Raw genomic sequence first — 19703 nt, 5'->3', positions numbered from 1 at the left:
TATATATTTTTAGTGTAGCATCTACTTGCTGCAGTAACGAATGGAGTCTCGTCCAGTCAGAGCGATGCTAGCAGGGAGCTCGTAGTCGTGGAGGTCACCGGTGCCGAGGTCGGCTGCCGACCTCGGGATGTGCGAGTCCAGAAACGAGCTAAGCCAGGCGGCGGGAACGGCGAGGACATGGTCCGTCCCACGAGGAGAGCGAGCGGACCGAGGTAGACGTGGGCGGCCAGAACTTCTCGTACAGTTCCACGTGTGTGGGGCCAGCGTGCACGTCAGAACTTACGTGGCAATGTGTACCAGCGAGCTCTGCCGTGCTTGTGCAGTCTGTCGACTCGTTGGCTCGGTGCACTCCAGCCAGTAGTTGATTACTTGATTTGGTCAAGCTAGGCCAGTAGGGCACGTTTGTATCCCTCACTTGTATTTTGCCTTGTCTGGCTGGATCAAAGATAAAAAAAAAAGTGTTTGGTTTACTTGCTCACTGTTTCAGCTCTTATGCTTTTATTAAATCTTTTGTTTCCCAGGTCAAGCAAGCTAAATTCATTTTTCTTCCCCAAGTCAACCAAACGTGCCCCTCTCTCTCTCTCTGTGTGTGTATGCATCAGAAAATAAAAACAAACAGACCAGAGTGACACGCAAAGTGAGGTCGTTGGTAGGCTAAGTGGGCTAGATTGTTATGGACTACGGAGTAGGGCCCACCATCGGCCCGCGGGATGCTCTAGCACTTTCGGCCCAGCGCGAATCCGGTACTTCAGATTGGGCTTTGTTCCAAACGTGCCGCATGGGCTTCGGTTGATTCTACGTGGCTGCCACCGCCAAGCGTCGAGCAGAGAAGACACCCGTTGCGACGCGTCGATCTCCAACCGCGAGGCTCGATTTTGAACTGAACTGAACCTTCTGGAAATTTTTTTAGGGTTCCGAGGTCTCTCCGCCTCGCGTTTCCCCGTCTGGTCTTCCCCGTTCGCCGCGAAAGCGGTAAAGAGGCCGCGATCTTTGCCGCCCTCATCCCTGCTCCCGTCTCGCCTCCTCTCCGGTTCCTCTCTCTCTCTCTCTCTCTCTCTCTGCGCTCCCAGAGCACCAAAGTCACCTCCATAATCAGGTGAACTGTTTTTCCTCTTTTTTATTCATTTTTGTTTTCCTTCCAGAAGGTATTGTTGGTTTGCGGCTTTACTCTCTTTGTGCCGTCGGTGGTGCCAGTTGAAATGTAGTTTTTTTTGTCTCCGATCATGGTCGGTCGCACTGCGATTTCGCTTCTTGTGAGGGTTTGGTGCTTGCGGCGGTGGGGATTGCTGCGGATTTTCGTCAAACGGCGGTGGGGGATAGTTGCGGACTTGCGGTTTTCTCTTTGCATTGTGTCTCGCGCTCCCTACATAAAACTAGGATGTGACAAGTTCTCTCGAAGAGCATAACTGAAATCAAACGCATCACTCAGTTTTGGTGACACGATCGAAGCAGACTACTTTTAGCAACCCAGATGAATCTGCTCTGTGCCGCACTATGCCAGTTTATTTCAAATTGGAAATTAAGCCGATGAAACTCATTTATATGGCTGCAATACTGTCTTCAGTATATTCAGAATCTTCATACTGGTTCTGTTCATTTGTCGCCAACATCCAGGATGCGGGAGGCACAGTTGGGCTCCCACACGATTCAGACCCACGGAGTGAGACTGGCCAGAAAGCACACGCACGACTGGGTTGTTCTGATTCTTCTGGCTGCACTTGTGGTTGCCCTGCATTACGCTCCCCCGTTCAGTCGATTCGTCGGGGAAGGACATGATGACTGATATTAGGTACCCGGTGAAACCAAGCACAGTACCAGCGTGGGCTGTCCCTGTATGTTTCTGAACATTTCCTTCCAGTTTTGTTCTCTGATAACTCACTCCATTCAGCACTGACTGTGGGGCGTTGAACCTTTTTGCTAGATGATCTCTATACTCTGTCCCTGGCTCGTCTTCATATCCATATATGCTGCCAGGAGAGACATTTATGATCTGCATCACGCAGCACTAGGTTATTTGAAACGCCCCTGTTATCTTCTGTCTTTAATTATTCAGCGCGAAGACTTGCTGATTGACACGTTGCTGAGTGATTCGTTCATGTATAAATCCTCCAGGTGTCCTTTTCGCTGTGCTGATAACTGCAGTTTTTACTGATGTGATAAAGACTGCAGTAGGGAGACCAAGGCCAGACTTCTTTTGGCGATGCTTTCCTGATGGAAAGCAGGTATACTACTTCCTTGTGTTCATTTATGTGTAGAAATAGTTCTTCCCTGAGAACCGAGCGTAGCTCGGGTGGCAAGGCCCGGTGGTCGGGACCTTGCCGGCCGGAGTTCGACCCCCGCCTCCCACACGTGGAGCCACTGAGGGAATGCGACAGGGCCCGTCGCCTACCTACGGTGCCATGGTCGGACCCAGTGATCTCACAAAGGACGCGATCTGGTGATCTGGGTGTAGTTGTAGGTTTGTTTGTGTACGCGTGGTGTGAGTGTGGTGTGCGTGTGTGAGGTTGGTGTGTGTCTGTACATGAACAGATGCTACAGCTGTATCTAGATGAGAGGCGTCAAAAAAAAAAGTTCTTCCCTAGGGATGCTTTCCATAGTTTAAGATTAACACAGTGCTTCTATGGTATGTTTGGTGCAGTTGTACAATCAGGTGACTGGTGATGTGATTTGCCATGGTGAGAAAAACTTCTTAACGGATGGGCGCAAGAGCTTTCCTAGTGGCCACACTTCATGTAAGTTTGCACTAATAAGTGCTCATAGACTCTAGCATTTAGAATTTTAGATGGATAAGCTTGCTTGTCCAAGTGTAGAGCTAATAATTGAGGTATAAAATACCGGTACTAGATTGTCAACAAATGCTGCGTTCATTAGCAGTAGTGGCACAGATCTAAATATTTTACTGCATCTGTAGCAATGTATGCCTGGACCTTGACCCAGAAAGTTTGTATCCTTATACTTTGTCTTTGTTACTATTTGTATAATTTCTTCTTATCTCAACCAAGTGATTATCACAAGCATAGAAAACTCAGAACGTTGTAGCAACTAGTACAGCTATGTTTTTTACGCCTGACTGGTCAGTGTCTGAAAGTATTTACATTCCCAGGGTCTTTTGCTGGTCTTGGATTTTTATCACTCTACTTGTCAGGCAAAATTAAGGCCTTCGATCGCCAAGGTCACGTGGCCAAACTTTGCATAGTGATCCTTCCGCTTCTTCTTGCTTCACTTGTTGGGGTTTCAAGAGTAGATGATTATCGACACCACTGGGAGGATGTGTTTGTTGGCGGCCTTATTGGTGTGTGCCTAACCTCTTCTTTTTTCTTCTGGATTAAAAGCTTTGATGCCATTAGTAAGCAGTAACCGATCTGAATTGATGTTGTACAGGATTTATCATGGCAGTGCTGTGTTACTTGCATTTCTTTCCTCCTCCATACCATGGTCAAGGTTGTTCAATATTTCTCATTAAACAAATTCCTTTCAATAGTACTGCTTTAAGGGTTTGCCCTGCTATCAGTCACCCTCTTTCTTGAACATTTTCCATTGTTAGTTTTGTTTCTATAATTTTAATTTTCCTTTTTGGATATGGCGGTCTTTTCTTTTCGCCTTCAGGCTGGAGACCATATGCATACTTCCACATGCTGGAAGAACTTCAAGCCGCAAATTCAAGCAACGCACAAAACCAACAGTCCACAGGTGGTCATCACATTGCCATGTCCGAGCAGCAGCATAACAGGACATCAAGAAACGATTTGGAATCTGGAAGCGTGTAACATGCCTCCTGCACTTTTACTGAAGTAGCAGCGATGTACATTGTACAGTAAGTGCAACCTAACCTTCTATGCGTTTACTCGACATGTGTTACAATATAGAATTAGAGATATGTAGTTTCTTCTTACCCAGTGTTACACTGGCTTCATCTTGTGTGAAATCAGAAGCTAGTAAGGCCTAACCTAGATGTTCCAGGCCTACCTGTGGCCAAATTAGTTGTAAGAGTTGCTAGTGGAGGTACTGATTAGGAACTTATTCCAGTTATGAAATAGTAGCAGAAAGTAGAGTTGAAAATGACAAGCACATCTCCTAAACATTCTGGTCCAGCTTGCACCGTCCAATGGGTTCCAAGGCCTATTCTTCTGTTCGTAGATATACGGTCAAATATATTTGTTTTGTCTCCCTATTTGGATGACCAAATGAATTCCTGGTCTTATTCAGAGTTGGGTTGAACAAATCAACACGGATCGAGATCTTAGTTGTTAAGTAGAGGCAAAAGCACCACCACTGAATCCTGTACTTTACAACGGTGATAGCAGCTGCTGCGGTCTGCGATATCTTAGTATGCTACTTGTCGAAAAGCATTCTTCGGATTTTTAATACAGTTCCCCCACGCATAAAAATTGCTTTGCATTTTGGCGTATCGTGTTAGTCTATGAAGTCTTTGCCTTTTCGGCGGAATCACATGGACTTTCCGTTCGATGTGTTTAGCCACAATGCATTATTGTTATTCATTAGCCATGCTTGATATTTACAGCAGTTAAAGGATTCCTCTTTTTTTTTGAGACGATAGTTAAAGGATTCCTATATAGAAGCCGCTTGCTCAATTCACGTTCCCGTAAAAACAAAAGCGTGCTGCAAAGTGAGGCTTTTATATTCACATTTTTTTGGCCCAAGCTGATGAGTATGTGCAAGATGAGATTTATCTACCATAATGGCTAAACATGAAGCATAACTTGAAAAGAAAATGGATGACCATCTTTAAGAAGTTAACTGACGAATAACATGAAAAGACGGCCAGCTTTCAGAACTTATGAGTGGGCCAACATGAGTACATGCGTCTGGCAAATATGCGGTGAAAATCGTTTAGGCGCCATGGATATATTTGTGGTTGTCGACAACAATGTAAAGACACTGAAAATAGCAAGGGAAAAGGGAGCTCGTGGAAGGTATGCACCCAGTTTTTTTTTCTTTTTTTTGAAAGCACCAAGTTTTGGGTTACACAGCGAGCGGCTTTCTGCAGCTCTAAGCTGTACTTGGCTCTGCTGCATCCTCCTGAAACCAGTGAACCCTCACCTCGTTGTACAACTTCAGAGTTCAGATGGAATTGCATTCATACTTGGCTGCCAAAGCAACCTTACTATGCTATGCATTCTCTGTGAACAGCAGTTTAATTGGTGTATATGCAATACTGAATGAACGTCTAGGTTACAAGCTGTTCAAAAGGTGTATCAATATATCATATACACTATCCATCACTTATGTATTGTGAATATGCTGATTCAGGCAGAAACTTTGTTAACTTCTTCACAGTGAGCACAGTCAAACGATATGTCAAAATGCACAGTCCTCTTAGCTTAGCTTGTGAAAGATTTCACAGGCAGGCTGGAGAGCTTTGGAATGCACCTACAATTCACGGTGCTTCCAAGTAGCTTTGAGAAGTAACAAAAACAAGACCCGCTTATACTTATTTATGTTACAGATTGACGGTACAGGAAGAAAGTGAGACCAAGGCCACACTGCTTACTAAGATACAGCCTCAACTTGTTCGCTGGGTCGTAAACGATCGTAAATTTCCAGCCAGTATTTTTCTCTCACACTAAATCAGCCAGCAGTAATAATCCACGATCGTATACGATCGTTTCAGCCCCAGCCCAGCCGAACAGGCTGTAAAGCCCCCTCGACCCTGTTCACCCCTTCATTGGACACTTGGACAGGGCAGCGACATGGGAGGTCCTGATCCACTCTGCTGCGTCCTTCACTCCTACTGTCCTCTCCATGTGCCTCCTGCTGAGTTTCTTCAGCAGATGGAAGGACTGACAAAAAAGAAGAGCCACAAAACTAAAACACACTCACTTCTCTGCTTACTATATGGTAGCTAATTGTTGTCCAACTCCAGAACTGCCGTGCTGCGTGTGCGCGCGCTCTAGCAGCCATGGATGGCACTAATACCTTTCGTGATCGGCAGTAGCCGTGGCAGCCGGGTGGTGGTGGTGGTAGAAATCCGCGGCGGCGGCGTCCTCTCTGTGGGCAGGCTCGTAGTAGTAGTAGTTGTGCGCGGCGACGCCGCGTGCTCCATGGGCCGCAGCAACCATGCCGTTCCTAGCGGCGGTGGGCTGCTGCTTCAACGTCCCGTCGGCCTTCTCCTGCACGCCGGCGGGAATGGCATGCGTGGGGGCGGGGCCTCTCCTCACGTCGTTGGACGCCTTGCGGTCCGCCTCGGCGGCGGCGGCAGGCGCGTGGTGGACGGGGTAGCCGTTGCCGTTGTAGTGGCCGCCGCCGTTGCGCTGCGCGGGAAGCTGCGTCGTCCTGCCCGCTGGGGCGGGCGGCGGGCCCGCCGGGGCGGGCTGATGGTAGTCGTCGTTGACGGTGCTTGACATGCAGAACCAGGAGTCGATCGGGAGGCACATTCTTGGATGCGGCGGCGGGTGGTGTTGGTCCTCGACCTTTACCTCCTCGTTGCTTGCTTGCTTGTAGTGGAATGGATCGCTGCACTGCTATGCTATAGTAGCAGAGAGGGAGACGGATCGGAGTTGCTCTAGCACTAGTCTTGGTGTTGGCTGGCCTGGTACGATACTGGTGTCCCGCCGCGGGGGCGCATATATACGGGCGTCGGGTGCCGAGCTCGTACGCGGGGCGCAACTTGTACGTGAGGGCCGACCGAGCAACAGGCCAACCGCCGTGTGGGTGTGGACACGGAGGCGAAAGGCAGTTAGGCGCGGCCCGGTGACTCGCCGGGGGCTCAGTCGTCCTGGTCTGGTCTGGTCTGCCCCAGGTCGTCTAGCACGTGCGTCCCCTATCTACACCAGATCAGTTCAGTTCAGCCACCGTGTCGATTCGATCGAGCCTCGGTTCCGTTCGGTTCGGTCCACACGTCGACGTCGTCCCACCACAAACACTGTCGTGGCGAGGGCGAGGTGACCTGACGTCGGGTCGGTCCCCTGCGTCGTCGTCATCGACATTCGACGACAAGGCCGGCCGGGCTGTGTGTGATGGCCGGGTGCGCGTCCCCGTCGCGGGTGCCTGGCCGGCGGGTTCGCGGCAGCCGGCCAGCAGCGGTGGCGTGATGCCGCGGAGGGTTCAGCTTCAGCAGGTGGGAGGGAGGCCGGTGGTGCGGCCCGCTGTCACGTCCACGTCTTCTTGGCTCGATCGTACTACCTCCATCCACCGTAAAAAGAACGTAATTCTCACGTTTCGAGAGTTAAACAGTTTACACTCCGACTAAAATTATATGAAAAAGTGCTAACATACTTATGAGATAAAATAAGTACCATTACACCAGTTATAGAATATATTTTTATAATAAATTTATTCAGAGACACAAATGCTAATATTATTTACCATAAATTTAGTCAAACTTAAGCTAGCTTGACCGGCATAGTTCCTAATAATTGTACTCTTTTGTGGATAGAGGAAGTACTCGCCATGATAAATATCACATCCCATCTTGCCAAATATATTTTTTTAAAAAAACATCAAATGAGGTTTCAGCATGGGGAACGTCCTGGATGGACACCTGCGTCCGGACGTCGGGCACCTGCTGCTCCATTTCACATGTGTTCGCACGCATGTGGCAACCTTCGTGCCTTCTCGTACGGACACTCGCACCCGCATGCACTGTGGTGCCACGCGCCCCTGCCTCCGTCCCGCTCTGCATCACGCGCCCGGGACCCTTGCGCCCCTGCCTCCCTCCTCCTCCGCTTCCCAAGTGCATGCACGGCGCCCTAGCAGCTACAGCAGACGGGTCCCCGCTGCAACATGTGCAATATTAAATCTACTTTTTGGAACATCTAGATAAACACTTGCAACATACGTCCAGAACAGGTGAAACACATGCAACGTATGTCTGAAACACTTGCAAAACATCTAATAGCCATTGCAAAATATATGCAACATCTAAAAATCCTCCTTATCCATGATACTTACTTGCAATGAATCCATAGTCTTCCCAAGTAGCTTCTTGGTTGGACCAATGAATGAGCACTTGTGGTACCGCTGCATTTCGCCTTTCACCATGCGACAAGATATGATAGCAATTGGCTTAATCCGAGGTTTCCCTTCCGGGCCCACCAATGGCAGTTGAGGAGACACTGCTTGCTCTCTTCCTAACCACGCTTTGAGTTGCTTCAATGAAATTGGAAACGAGGATGGAAGCAATGAGCGACCCTGACTTTATTAGGTTAATGAAAACTTGCTATTCAACAGCTTGCAACATACGTATGAAACACTTGAAACATACTCTTACAACATGCATGTATATGCAATATCTAGATAAAACATTTAAAACATACGTCTAAAACACCTGAAACACTTGAAAACATACGCTTGCAACATGCGTATATTGTCATTGCAACATATGCAACATCTCAAATATACTTTTGCAACATCCAGACCAAACACTTGAAACATAAGTCTGGAACGCCTGAAACACTTGAAACACGGCGTCGCCGACGGGCCACGGCCTACCTGGTGGGGAACTGCGGAAGCCAGCAAGGCTCGGGTCAGGGATGTCGGCCCGTCGCTCCTCCTACGATTCTCCCACGCCTGCTCAGCTTCCCAGGCTCACGCCCGTCAGCGCGGCTTCTCTAGCGCCGCTGCTGCTCGGCCGCAGTCGTCCAGCACTGTCTGCTCGCGGGAGATGGGGTGCGGCGCGGTGGACGGACGTATGAGCGGTGATGCCGCGCACCGATGCGAGTGCGAGTGGAGAAAATTTTAGCGATGGAAGATAGGAAGGGACGTAGAGGTGCTGTTGGGCCTGTCCGCTTTGCAGACCCAGGAATGCACGCTTTCGTATGGGATGGACTGGCCGTGGGCAAGCATTTGCGATGAGGTTTTGATACACCAAACTGTGATGCGTTCTCCGGTTTTCACTCTCTGTCTGCATTATACTGGACCAATACGCTATTTTAGAATCCATGGTTATAGTTATTCTTTTATGGATCTGCCGATCTCGAGCGTCAACTGCGTAGTTCCACCAGGCTATCGCTAGCACGCATCGCGAACATGGTTTCATGCGACGACGGGCGGGCTCCTGCCGTGCCGTCCCTGCCTGCCACAGGGACAATGGGTGCACTGCATCCTCGCTCGTGTTTCACGGAGAATATGTTCTCGCCTGACCTTATTATTCAACAGGGGTCCACCCATCCATAAGACCCGAATTGTCAAATGGCCTAGACTTTGACCGTTTGACCATTTACTGTAGCGTGTAGCAAAGATGCCTTCAGTTCAGTTGATTAGTTCATATATTGACCAATTTCCTCTTCTGTGGTTTGCAGCCAACCGGGCTTCAGGCTTGCTCAGGGAAAATGACGTCATCGGCCTCCAAAAACAATCACACAAATGATGCTGAAATTTGTCCGAGACACTGGGCATTAGGCAGCGAACAGAGACAAATTGTCCGCACGAGGGCCTATAGTATAGCGGCGATGCATATACAAATGGATAATCATTACCAGGACCGTAGCATGGGAAGGAGTAGATCTGTGGCGCCAGAAAAAAGGACAGAACACTTGGATCACAGGCGAACCGTAGCTTGCCAACAAGGCGATGGCGATGGATTCGCACGATCGCCGGAGGGGATTGTCCACCGAAAGTTTTCATTATTGTAGATGCTCTCTTCATTAGCCTCCCTTCATTACCACTGGTTAGTGTCCATGTCCAACAAGATCTCGTGAGAACGTTCAACCGCTGGAGTTGTTATTATGGACCGGTTTAGTGCGAGCCGCGTTGGTGGAGGTTATGATAATTTACATCGCGTGGAGATTGCGCGGGATTAATATGTGAAAAACGAGTGTAATATTCCTGCCAAAGTGGTTATAAGTGAAAAGCCGTTTGTAAACTAAACTGTTAAGATCTCTTTTCGAGTTAACTAGGGCAGGAGGTTAGTGCTGCAATAGCATCTTGCGCCATGTTCGTTTGGCTTATAAGCCGTACTTTTTCAGCCAACGAACGGTATTTTTCTCTTACAATAAATCAGCCAACAGTACTTTCAACCATGATTTATCAGCCAAACGAACAGTCCTTTGTTTAAGAACAAGACCGCGCGGAAGGATTGTTTTTGGATAGAAAATTCCTCTCTGCATATTCGTTGGGAGTTGGATTGGATGGAACTTGGCATATGAAAAAAAAAAAAAAAAAAAGAACTGGCGGCGCCAGCCGGCCAGAATAGGAAAGGCTGCCATGTTCATATATTCTGAACAAAAGTACTACCACTGATTTCTTCGATTAGTTATCGGTGTCTATATGCTTGTCATTTTATTCAAAAAGGTAATTAATCCTATTCGCTTGTTGGTTTCAGCCAGCCCAAACCAGTCAGCCAACAGTATTTTCCGCTCACAATAAACCAGTACCAGCCAGTCCAAACCAGCCCAGAAACCAACCCGCGAACGGGCCGATTATACCCAGGGCAGGTACTCGCATAAATAGTTTATTTCAATACTGCAACAAAGGTCTATTGAGGATACGAAAATCAACAAAAGCATAGCTACTGACTCTTTGTCGCAGGAATCTCATAGGAATTGTGTTGGAGTTTTATATGAATTGGTTTATTTTTACAAGAAAAATACATGAAACAGGAAAGTTTCCTACAATCCAAAGCCCTAGAAGTACATCAGTATGATTAATTGTTTGTATTAGGGTTAGATTGCACTATACTTTATGTAGTGCAAGATAGACGTGTATGTAGTGCGTGGTGTTTTGTTGTCCTGTACAGGCAAGTCACACTTGGTAATAAAATTATGTTTAGTTATTACTTCCTTCAGTCCTAAATTATAAGACGTCTTGATATTTCTAGAGTCATAGCTTTTACCATGTACGTAGGCATAACATATTTTGTCACATATTTCTAGTACAGGTATGAGGTTGAGAATATTTCATTTTTTTGTTCCCATTGCTTGTGCAAATCTGTATTGTTTGGCGTAATAGTTAGTACTACTGCATTAGGCTTGCTTTGTTGTACCCATTGCTCGTGCAAATCTGTATTGTTTGGTGTAATAGTTAGTACTGCATTAGGCTTGCTTTGAGAACAAATCTGGTGTACTAGTAAAATGTGAAAAAGGGTAATATTCCTGGAAAGTGGGTATCAGAGAAAAGCTGCATCTAAATTAAACAGTTCATTAAGATCTGTTTTGGAATTAACTAGGACATGAAGTTAGTGGTACATATCATCTTGGTTTAAGAAGATATCGTGGAAGGATCGTTTTGATAGAAAAATCATTTCTGCATATTCAGTGCGGGTTGGATTGAATGGAACTTGGCAATTGGCATAGAGATGAACAAAACTGGAGGGGACAGATTAGAAAAGGCCGTCATGTTCATATTCTGAAGGGAAGAAGTACTGATTTCTTTGATTAGTTATCGATGCCTATATGCCTCATTTTATTAAAAAAAGTAATTATACCCAAGCAGGTACTCGCAAACATAATTTATTCCAACACTGCTATAAAGATCTATTGGGATACGAAGATCAACAAAAGCATAAGGATTCTTTGTTGTAGGGTAATGAGCAGAGTTATAGCCCACCACAATTGAAGAACGTCACCAGATCGAAAGTTATTATCAGTAAGACCATGTTTGGCTCCCAGGAATTGAGAGAAATTGGAGAGTAATCTAATAATGAAATGGAAAACACTTTTTAGATATGGGTTTCTGTAAGTTGAGTAGAGAAGCAGTTCTCGCTGCAAAGGCTAGAGCTGCAGGCAGCCTCTGCCAATGCCATGATGACTGATGAAATGTTTGAGATGCTGGCCTTGATGTAAATTGATTGTGCTTGATGCAGCTGGTTATTGATGATGAGCACACCAAGTCCTGCTGCTATGCTTGCTTGCGTAGTTTGATCTGAATGCAAATATGCATCTGTGAAGCATCTTGGTCCTGGTAGAACTGCTGGAATGGTTATCTTGTAGCCTGGAGGAGTGGAGGCGTTCTCCGTTGCATGCCCTGTCTTCTCAGCAGCCTGGAGAGAGAGAGAGAGTGGCGCGTGGCTGTGTCCCTTCTTTATTTTTTTAAATTGTAAACAATATTTATTTATAAAATTATCACATTTAAAAAGTATTTTCAGATCTAAACAGTCTGGCCGCACCGATTTGCTAAGACAACACGCTATTTTCATATATTTATCTAATTTAAACCGTGTCTTAACATTTCAGGAATTACTGTAAACGATTTTCAAAGATATACAAGAGGACATTATGCACGTTAGCGAAATTGAACTACCGCGCCTGATTCTTTACCTGTGTCAAATAAGTTCTGATCAAAGTTGAGTAGATTTTGTAATTTATTTAGTGGCTTCGAAAACACTAACTCTATTTTAATATGCCAACATTAGAAACTTTGATAAGTAGCCCAACCTAGACATATTTTTAGCCTAATTTGAAATTAAATAACTTCAATTTTACAACAACTAATGATGACACTATAGTTAAAACGGAACAACAGCCCTATCAAAATTTAAAATAGTTAGAAATTATCATTCCTAAAAAGAATTCTCAAATATAAACAGTCTGGTTGCACCAATCCGCTAAGGCCACAAGCTATTTTCATATGTTCATCTAACTTAATTAACTCGTTTCTTAATATTTTGGGAATTAATTGATGTTCGAGATATACAAGAGGACATTATGCATGTTAGCAAAATTGAACTACCACGCCTGATTCTTTACCTATGCCAGAGTTTTGATCCAAGCCGAGTAAATCTTGTAATTATTTAGTGGTTTAGAAAATACTAATCATATCTAAAAATTCCAACATTGGAAACTTTGATAAGTATCCCAACTCATGCATATTTTTTTTAGCCTAGTTTGAAATTAAAAACCTTCAGTTTTACAACAATTAATAATGGCATTACATTATAGTTAAAATTGAACAACTGCATATCTCGTTGCAGTTCTATCGAAATATTAACATATTTGATGCTCATTATCTAGTTATATTTGAGTGGAGAAGGAGAACATATTGAATACTTTTTCTAAGATTTAGGAACTCGAGTTCTCTCATTGTAGCATTTAATATGTATCCTACTCTGGAATTAGATATCTTAAATATATATAGCACTTGTTCTTATACATGTCACCAAAATAGAATGTTCACACTGTGTATAGCGCACATTTCAAGTCTAATTATTAGAAAAATAGTAGTACACCAGAAAGAGCTAGCGGCGGCACTATCGCACCAATCGTTTGTAGCGCGGCGCTTAGTTCTGTTCACGCCATTTCTATTGGCGTGATAAATAGCGTGCCTTGTCAACACTTGCCGCTAGCGTGACAAATTTATCGCACCAATATGTAAGGGTTCAGTTTCAGCGTCGTTCGTCAACTTGCGTTGGGTGCGCATATATATATATTTTTCCCGAAAACCTTGGGTGCGCATAATTTGAAAGCCCCGTCGTATGAGGGAGAACTTGACAAGATCTAGGAATGTGCACAGAAAAACTGCATGATCCATCGTCCATGCCAGGGTCGAGGTGGAGCTAAGCTTGACCAAAGCACTACCTGGCTGTCTGGTGTCTGCCTCAATTAGAACAATTAACTATAACTAAATCTAGATCTAGTCTTTTGACCAAAGACTCGCTATATTCTTGTCCTAGGCGTTGTTCACTTTGTAAATTTTTTGAATTTAATGAATAGTATCACTTTCGTCTTATTTGGCAAATATTGTCCCATCGTGGACCAACTAGGCTCAAAAGATTCATCTTGTGATTTTCAACTAAACTGTGTAATTAGTTATTTTTTTTACCTACATTTAATACTCCATGCAAACGGCTAAAAATTAATGTAATAGAGAGAGAATGAAAAAAACTTGAAATTTGGATGGCATCTAAACAAAGCGCTATATAGATATATACAGGCACATGCACTGATGGCCGCGTCCTTTTTCTTTATATATCATTTTTTTCTTTTCTTTTGTCGTTGGCTTTTCCTCGTCGACCAGTGAACCCTGCAAAAACCTAGAGGCATGGATATACTACTAGTAGGACACTCTGTGGATTGGGGACCGATCCACATCCAGCGATCCTGTATTCTTGTTGGCACGCAAACCTGAAATGCAACGCCACAGGCATCCTCGGTCGTTCAGCTTATCATGCGCTTTTTATTGGTTCCTTTTTACCTGGTCTGTGTCTCTGTCAGTCTTTTTTTTAGGTGTGGGACTCTCTCAATCAACTCTGTTTTTGCCTGGCACTTCCCAAAGCTGCCTCGCGCCTGTGCCTGCCAATTTTGCCTCGCGCCAGGGTATATAGGCACCCGGACTTTACTCTCCTTTCTGCTCTCTGACTCTATTTCATTTGAAGTCCACCGTTAGGCAAGGCACTTATGCAAAGTAAATAAGATCTGAAAAGAGAGGACTAAATCGAGAAGTTTAGCTACAAGAAAACATTATTAGTAGCACTGTTCGTATTTGCTTTTTCTATATTAATTATCTTGTAATATTGTTATTTGTTCTCCACACAAGCTAAAGTAACACTAATGGCAATATAACTCTTTCACTGCCACTTTTATCTATACAGCTAGCTCCATGATGCAAACATCCCACGGGACCGCGCGACCTTTCTAGTACTCATGAAATCAATAATGCATAGGCTAAAACAAAAAAAAGATAAAATAAACATTAGTGGAATTATAAGAAGTTAAAGATAGTCTGGTGTCATGGAGCAAAGTTGCAAATAGCAGGTAACAAAATGTATACCAAGCTGGGGTACTATTTCTCAGCAAGGGTGCATGTGGGAATCCAACAATGATTCATTTAAAAACAACACGTATAAAACTGATTTAACTCCCGTGCTCTTTTCTATTGAAAGAACAATTGTTTAAATATTTTCTTTACCAGCCAATGGATCGTTCAAATGCAGTATGGTCGTACAAATGAAAGTAATACTGTTAATGGATTAAGGAAAGAAAATTATCTGAATTTGGCATTCAACAACAGGTACTAGATCCAACAAAAGAACACTATCACTTTAAGGTTGATGGGTTAATGAATCCAAGCCAAGACCGTAGAAAAACAATAATGACATACAACAAAGTTAAATCAGGAAAGGGATTTCTGATAAAGAAAATAAAAAACAAATGGAGAAACGACGAGATGTATCACTTCATAATACAAAAAAGCAGGCAAGGGATTTCTGATAAAGTCCAGCAGGCAAGGTATTTCTTAGAGCGCGGAAATTAGGTTGAAGACAAAGGAATAAATCGAAATGTGAAGAAAATAGAAAGGACCTTGAGCGCATGCTTCTTGGATCCACCTGCAGAAATGAAGAAGAACAAATGAAGAAACGACGAAAGGAAGGGGAAAGGCACCTAACGGTGGACTTCAAATGAAATATGGTCAGAGTGCAGAAAGAAGAGTAAAGTCCGGTGCCTATATGCCCTAGTGCGAGGCAAAATTGGTGGCGAGGGAGTAGTTGACCGTCACGAAAACATACATACAGGCCCGTTTAGATGATTTTTTTTTTGGTTTTCACTACTGTAGCACTTTCGTTTATATTCGGCAAAAATTATCTAATTATAGACTATTTAGGCTTAAAAGATTCGTCTCGTTAATTACGAACAAACTATGTAATTAGTTTTTTTTATCTACATTTAATACTCTATGCATATGTCATAAGATTTGACGTGACAGAAAATCTTGAAAAATTTTAGATTTTGGATGTGATCTAAACAGGGCCACAGTCGTACCGCTGGTACGGATCTCTAAGAAAACCTGTCCGTTCATGACTGCAGCGAGCTACTCTACTGAAAGCATGGTGTGGGCTACGCGACGCGATACGCATGCATTTCCTGGGCCGCCTGTTTAGATTGTAAGTTTTTTCATTCTCTCTTCATCGCATCAAATTTTTAGACATATGTATGGAGTATTAAATATAGATAAAAAAATAACTAATTACATAGTTTGATTGTAAATTACGAGACGAATCTTTTGAGTCTAGTTAGGCCATGATTGAGCAATAATTGTCAAATACAAACGAAAGTGCTACAGTGCCAAATACTAATTCCTAACATCAATCTAAATAAGGCCATGTAGCACTTTCGTTTGTATTTAATAATTATTATCCAATCATGATCTAACTAGGCTCAAAAGATTCGTCTCGTAATTTATAATCAAACTATATAATTAGTTATTTTTTATCTATATTTAATACTCCATGCATATATCTAAAGATTTAATACGACGAAGATGAGAACGAAAAAACATACAATCTAAACAGGACCTTGATATGCAATTCCTGCGGGATGGAACGCAAGACAGGTAGGTAAACGGCCGGCGTGCGTAGGGCGCAAGACGACACCGCCATCCTTGAATTTTGTAGGCAATGCTGTACTCTAATCAATACTGCTACAAATGTACAGTAGGTGGCGTTTGTTTCGAGTAACTCAGGGCTGTTTAGTTTCTAAAAATTTTTATCCTAAAATATCACATCGGATCTTGCGGCACATACATGGAATACTAAATATAGACGAAAAAAACTAATTGCACAATTAGGTGAGAAATCGTGAGACGAAACTTTCGAACCTAATTAGTTCATAATTATATACTAATTACAAAATACAAACGAAAGTGCTTCAGTAGCCGAACAGTAGCCAAACTCAAAAAAAAAAATTAGGAACTAAACGCGCCCTAAAAAATGCACTCCAGTGATCGATCGCGTTCGTTAGCTTGGGAGCTCACATGGCGCCAACGCATTTTCAAATGCAGAATCTCTATGGCCTGGCCCGCATTTGAAGCGTGAGATTTTTTTTCTTCTCAGTGAGTAAAATTTAACTTTTCTAGGATTCCTGCTGTGAACATAAAACTGTGACAGTGTGATCTTTAGTTGTTTCCGTCGCTCTGAATTTACGACCTCGTTACGGTGTCAACGCTAAACATGCATAGTATCACAGGATCACAGGACACCTCACATGTTCACACTTACTCCTACGTGCGCTGCTGTGGGTAATTTACGACCAACGCCGTAACAGACGACAGTAATCCTGTACGAAGATTTCTGAATAATGATTATGTACCGTCCTCCTAACCCTACGGCCGAAATGATTACTCACCGCCACCCCGCCATCTACTCCTCTGCCGGTGTGCCCCCCACCACCACCGTCACCAAACCTCCCCATCTTGCGCTCCATAAAAGCTCCTCCGCTCCGCTCCGCTCGCCGCCGCAGGGCGAAGCGGATTTCCCTCCAGCACCGAAATGACGTGACCCCCATTCCATTCACCCTCCGTCGTCACTGCACCTGCCGCCGCTGCCACGTGACGCCCTTGAAAAATCCCACCACCACCTTCCTCGTCCTCTGCCCCCGACACTCTACTCTCCTCCCGGACTCCACTCTCCCCCAGTCCTCTCACCGCTAGCCACAGCGGCAGCACAATGCAGCCGCCTACCCTTCTCCCGCTCGCCGCCGTCGTCGCCGTCCTCCTACTCGCCGTCGCCCCGACACCCGCCGTCTCCCGCCACCGCCACTCGTCCGCCGACACGGAGACGCTCGATGTAGCCGCCTCACTCTCCCGAGCCCGCGCCGCGCTCTCCACCGAAGCCGTCTCGCTGCACCAGTCCGCCGCCGAGGCGAAGGGCGACAGTCGCCCTAGCGGCGGCGGCCTCACGCTGCGGCTCCACTCCCGGGACTTCCTGCCCGAGGCGCAGCAGGGGGGGCGGCAGCGGCACGAGACGTACCGCTCCCTGGTGCTGTCCCGCCTCCGCCGGGACTCGGCGCGCGCCGCGGCGCTGGCGGCCCGCGCGACGCTGGCGGCGGACGGGGTGACCCGTCTGCACGACCTGCGGCCCGCGAACGAGTCGGCGGTGTTTGCGGCGTCCTTGGCGGCGGCGGCGGCGATCCAGGGCCCCGTGGTGTCGGGCGTCGGGCAGGGCAGCGGCGAGTACTTCTCCCGCGTGGGCATCGGCAGCCCCGCGCGGGAGCTGTACATGGTGCTGGACACGGGGAGCGACGTCACCTGGGTGCAGTGCCAGCCCTGCGCCGACTGCTACCAGCAGTCGGACCCGGTGTTCGACCCGTCGCTGTCGGCCTCCTACGCCGCCGTCTCCTGCGACTCCGCGCGGTGCCGGGACCTGGACACCGCGGCGTGCCGCAACGCCACGGGCGCGTGCCTCTACGAGGTGGCCTACGGCGACGGCTCCTACACCGTGGGCGACTTCGCCACCGAGACGCTCACGCTGGGGGACTCCACGCCCGTCACCAACGTCGCCATCGGGTGCGGCCACGACAACGAGGGCCTCTTCGTCGGCGCCGCGGGCCTACTGGCGCTCGGCGGTGGCCCGCTCTCGTTCCCGTCCCAGATCTCCGCGTCCACCTTCTCCTACTGCCTCGTCGACCGCGACTCCCCCGCCGCGTCCACGCTCCAGTTCGGTGCGGACGCCGAGGCCGCGGCGGCCGACACCGTGACGGCGCCACTCCTGCGAAGCCCGCGCACGGGCACCTTCTACTACGTCGCGCTGTCGGGGATCTCCGTGGGCGGGCAGCCGCTGTCCATCCCGGCGTCCGCGTTCGCCATGGACGCCACGTCGGGGTCCGGAGGCGTCATCGTGGACTCCGGCACCGCCGTGACGCGGCTCCAGGCATCCGCCTACGCGGCGCTCCGCGACGCCTTCGTCCGGGGCACGCAGTCGCTGCCCCGGACCTCCGGGGTGTCGCTGTTCGACACGTGCTACGACCTGTCGGACCGGACCAGCGTGGAGGTGCCCGCGGTGTCGCTGCGGTTCGAGGGCGGCGGCGCGCTGCGGCTGCCGGCGAAGAACTACCTCATCCCCGTGGATGGGGCCGGGACCTACTGCCTGGCGTTCGCGCCGACGAACGCGGCCGTGTCCATCATCGGGAACGTGCAGCAGCAGGGCATCCGCGTCAGCTTCGACACCGCCAAGGGCGCCGTTGGCTTCACCCCCAACAAGTGCTAGCCGGCCTGCCCTTCTGGCTGGCTAACCGCCTTGTTAGCCACGGCGGTAGTACTGTAATGACTAGCCTGTGTTTAATTAGCGGGAGAGTGATTAGAGGAGGGTAATTAAGCGGTGGTGGGCCCTGCCGGTCTGGGGAGGAGCGAAAGGCAAAGGCGAGGACAGATGATGCCATGCCAGGCTGCCAGCCTGTTCGTGTTCGGCGCGGGTGGGGTCTCGATCTTTGAGAGGTGGATGGATGGGTGTGCATGGGATGTGCGTGCCTGGAGCCTTGTCATGACGAAATTAGATCATGGAGCTCCAAGTTTATTTTTATTTTATTTATTATGTCAAGAAAATGGAAGTTTCCATCCAGCGGGAACAATCAGATATGCATGCTACTAATTTGAAGGTACAGCAGTAATCTGTGTCGTGCAAGTGTACACCGGTTTAGGGGTTGTTGGGTTCGAGCTACTAAACTTTAATAGCTACGGAACAGTTTAGTCACTTTTAGTAATTTCAGAGTTATTAGAGAGGACTAAAGCTCTTTTAGTAGCTTTTAGTCGTAGCGTTTGATTAAAAAGTTACTAAAGTGACTAAAAGCTACTAAATTTAGTAGCTACTAGGCGAACCAAACAAGAGCCTGTTTGGCTGAAAAATACTGTTTTGGCTGATTGTTGTGAGAGAAAATACTGTTTTGACAGGACGTAAACAGTGATTTCGTGAGGTGGCTGGCCAGCCAGCCGAACACTGCCCAAGCCCTTAGTTTAGGTGGCGTTTGGTTTCAGTGACTAAAATTTAGAAAGTGTGTTGAGAGGATGTTGTATGGGGTGTCCGGATATTAATAAAAAAA

The 19703-nt window shown here is 46.7% G+C and overlaps 2 protein-coding genes and 1 pseudogene across 2 annotated transcripts; 2 read left to right on the top strand and 1 right to left on the bottom strand.

Moving 5' to 3' along the window:
* Positions 1-905: 905 nt before the first annotated feature.
* On the top strand, positions 906-4264 carry LOC136533195 (putative lipid phosphate phosphatase 3, chloroplastic; annotated as a pseudogene).
* A 1023-nt stretch (positions 4265-5287) lies between these two features.
* Positions 5288-6576, bottom strand: LOC136533200 (uncharacterized). Its single transcript, XM_066525771.1, has one exon. It carries the CDS (start codon positions 6393-6395, stop codon positions 5931-5933), a length of 465 nt encoding a protein of 154 aa, XP_066381868.1. The 5' UTR covers positions 6396-6576; the 3' UTR covers positions 5288-5930.
* A 10530-nt stretch (positions 6577-17106) lies between these two features.
* Positions 17107-19274, top strand: LOC136533198 (protein ASPARTIC PROTEASE IN GUARD CELL 1-like). Its single transcript, XM_066525769.1, has one exon. The coding sequence runs from the start codon at positions 17336-17338 to the stop codon at positions 18872-18874; it is 1539 nt and encodes a 512-aa protein (XP_066381866.1). The 5' UTR covers positions 17107-17335; the 3' UTR covers positions 18875-19274.
* Positions 19275-19703: the final 429 nt, after the last annotated feature.

Source organism: Miscanthus floridulus, unplaced genomic scaffold (genome assembly GCF_019320115.1).
Source record: "Miscanthus floridulus cultivar M001 unplaced genomic scaffold, ASM1932011v1 fs_806_2_3, whole genome shotgun sequence".
In the NCBI taxonomy this organism is placed as follows: Eukaryota; Viridiplantae; Streptophyta; class Magnoliopsida; order Poales; family Poaceae; genus Miscanthus; species Miscanthus floridulus.
This window is presented reverse-complemented; position numbering and strand designations above follow the sequence as displayed.

Excerpts from the sequence above, each read along its gene's own strand:
- LOC136533200 (XM_066525771.1), bottom strand. The coding sequence starts at position 6,395 with ATGTGCCTCCCGATCGACTCCTGGTTCTGCATGTCAAGCACCGTCAAC.
- LOC136533198 (XM_066525769.1), top strand. The coding sequence starts at position 17,336 with ATGCAGCCGCCTACCCTTCTCCCGCTCGCCGCCGTCGTCGCCGTCCTC.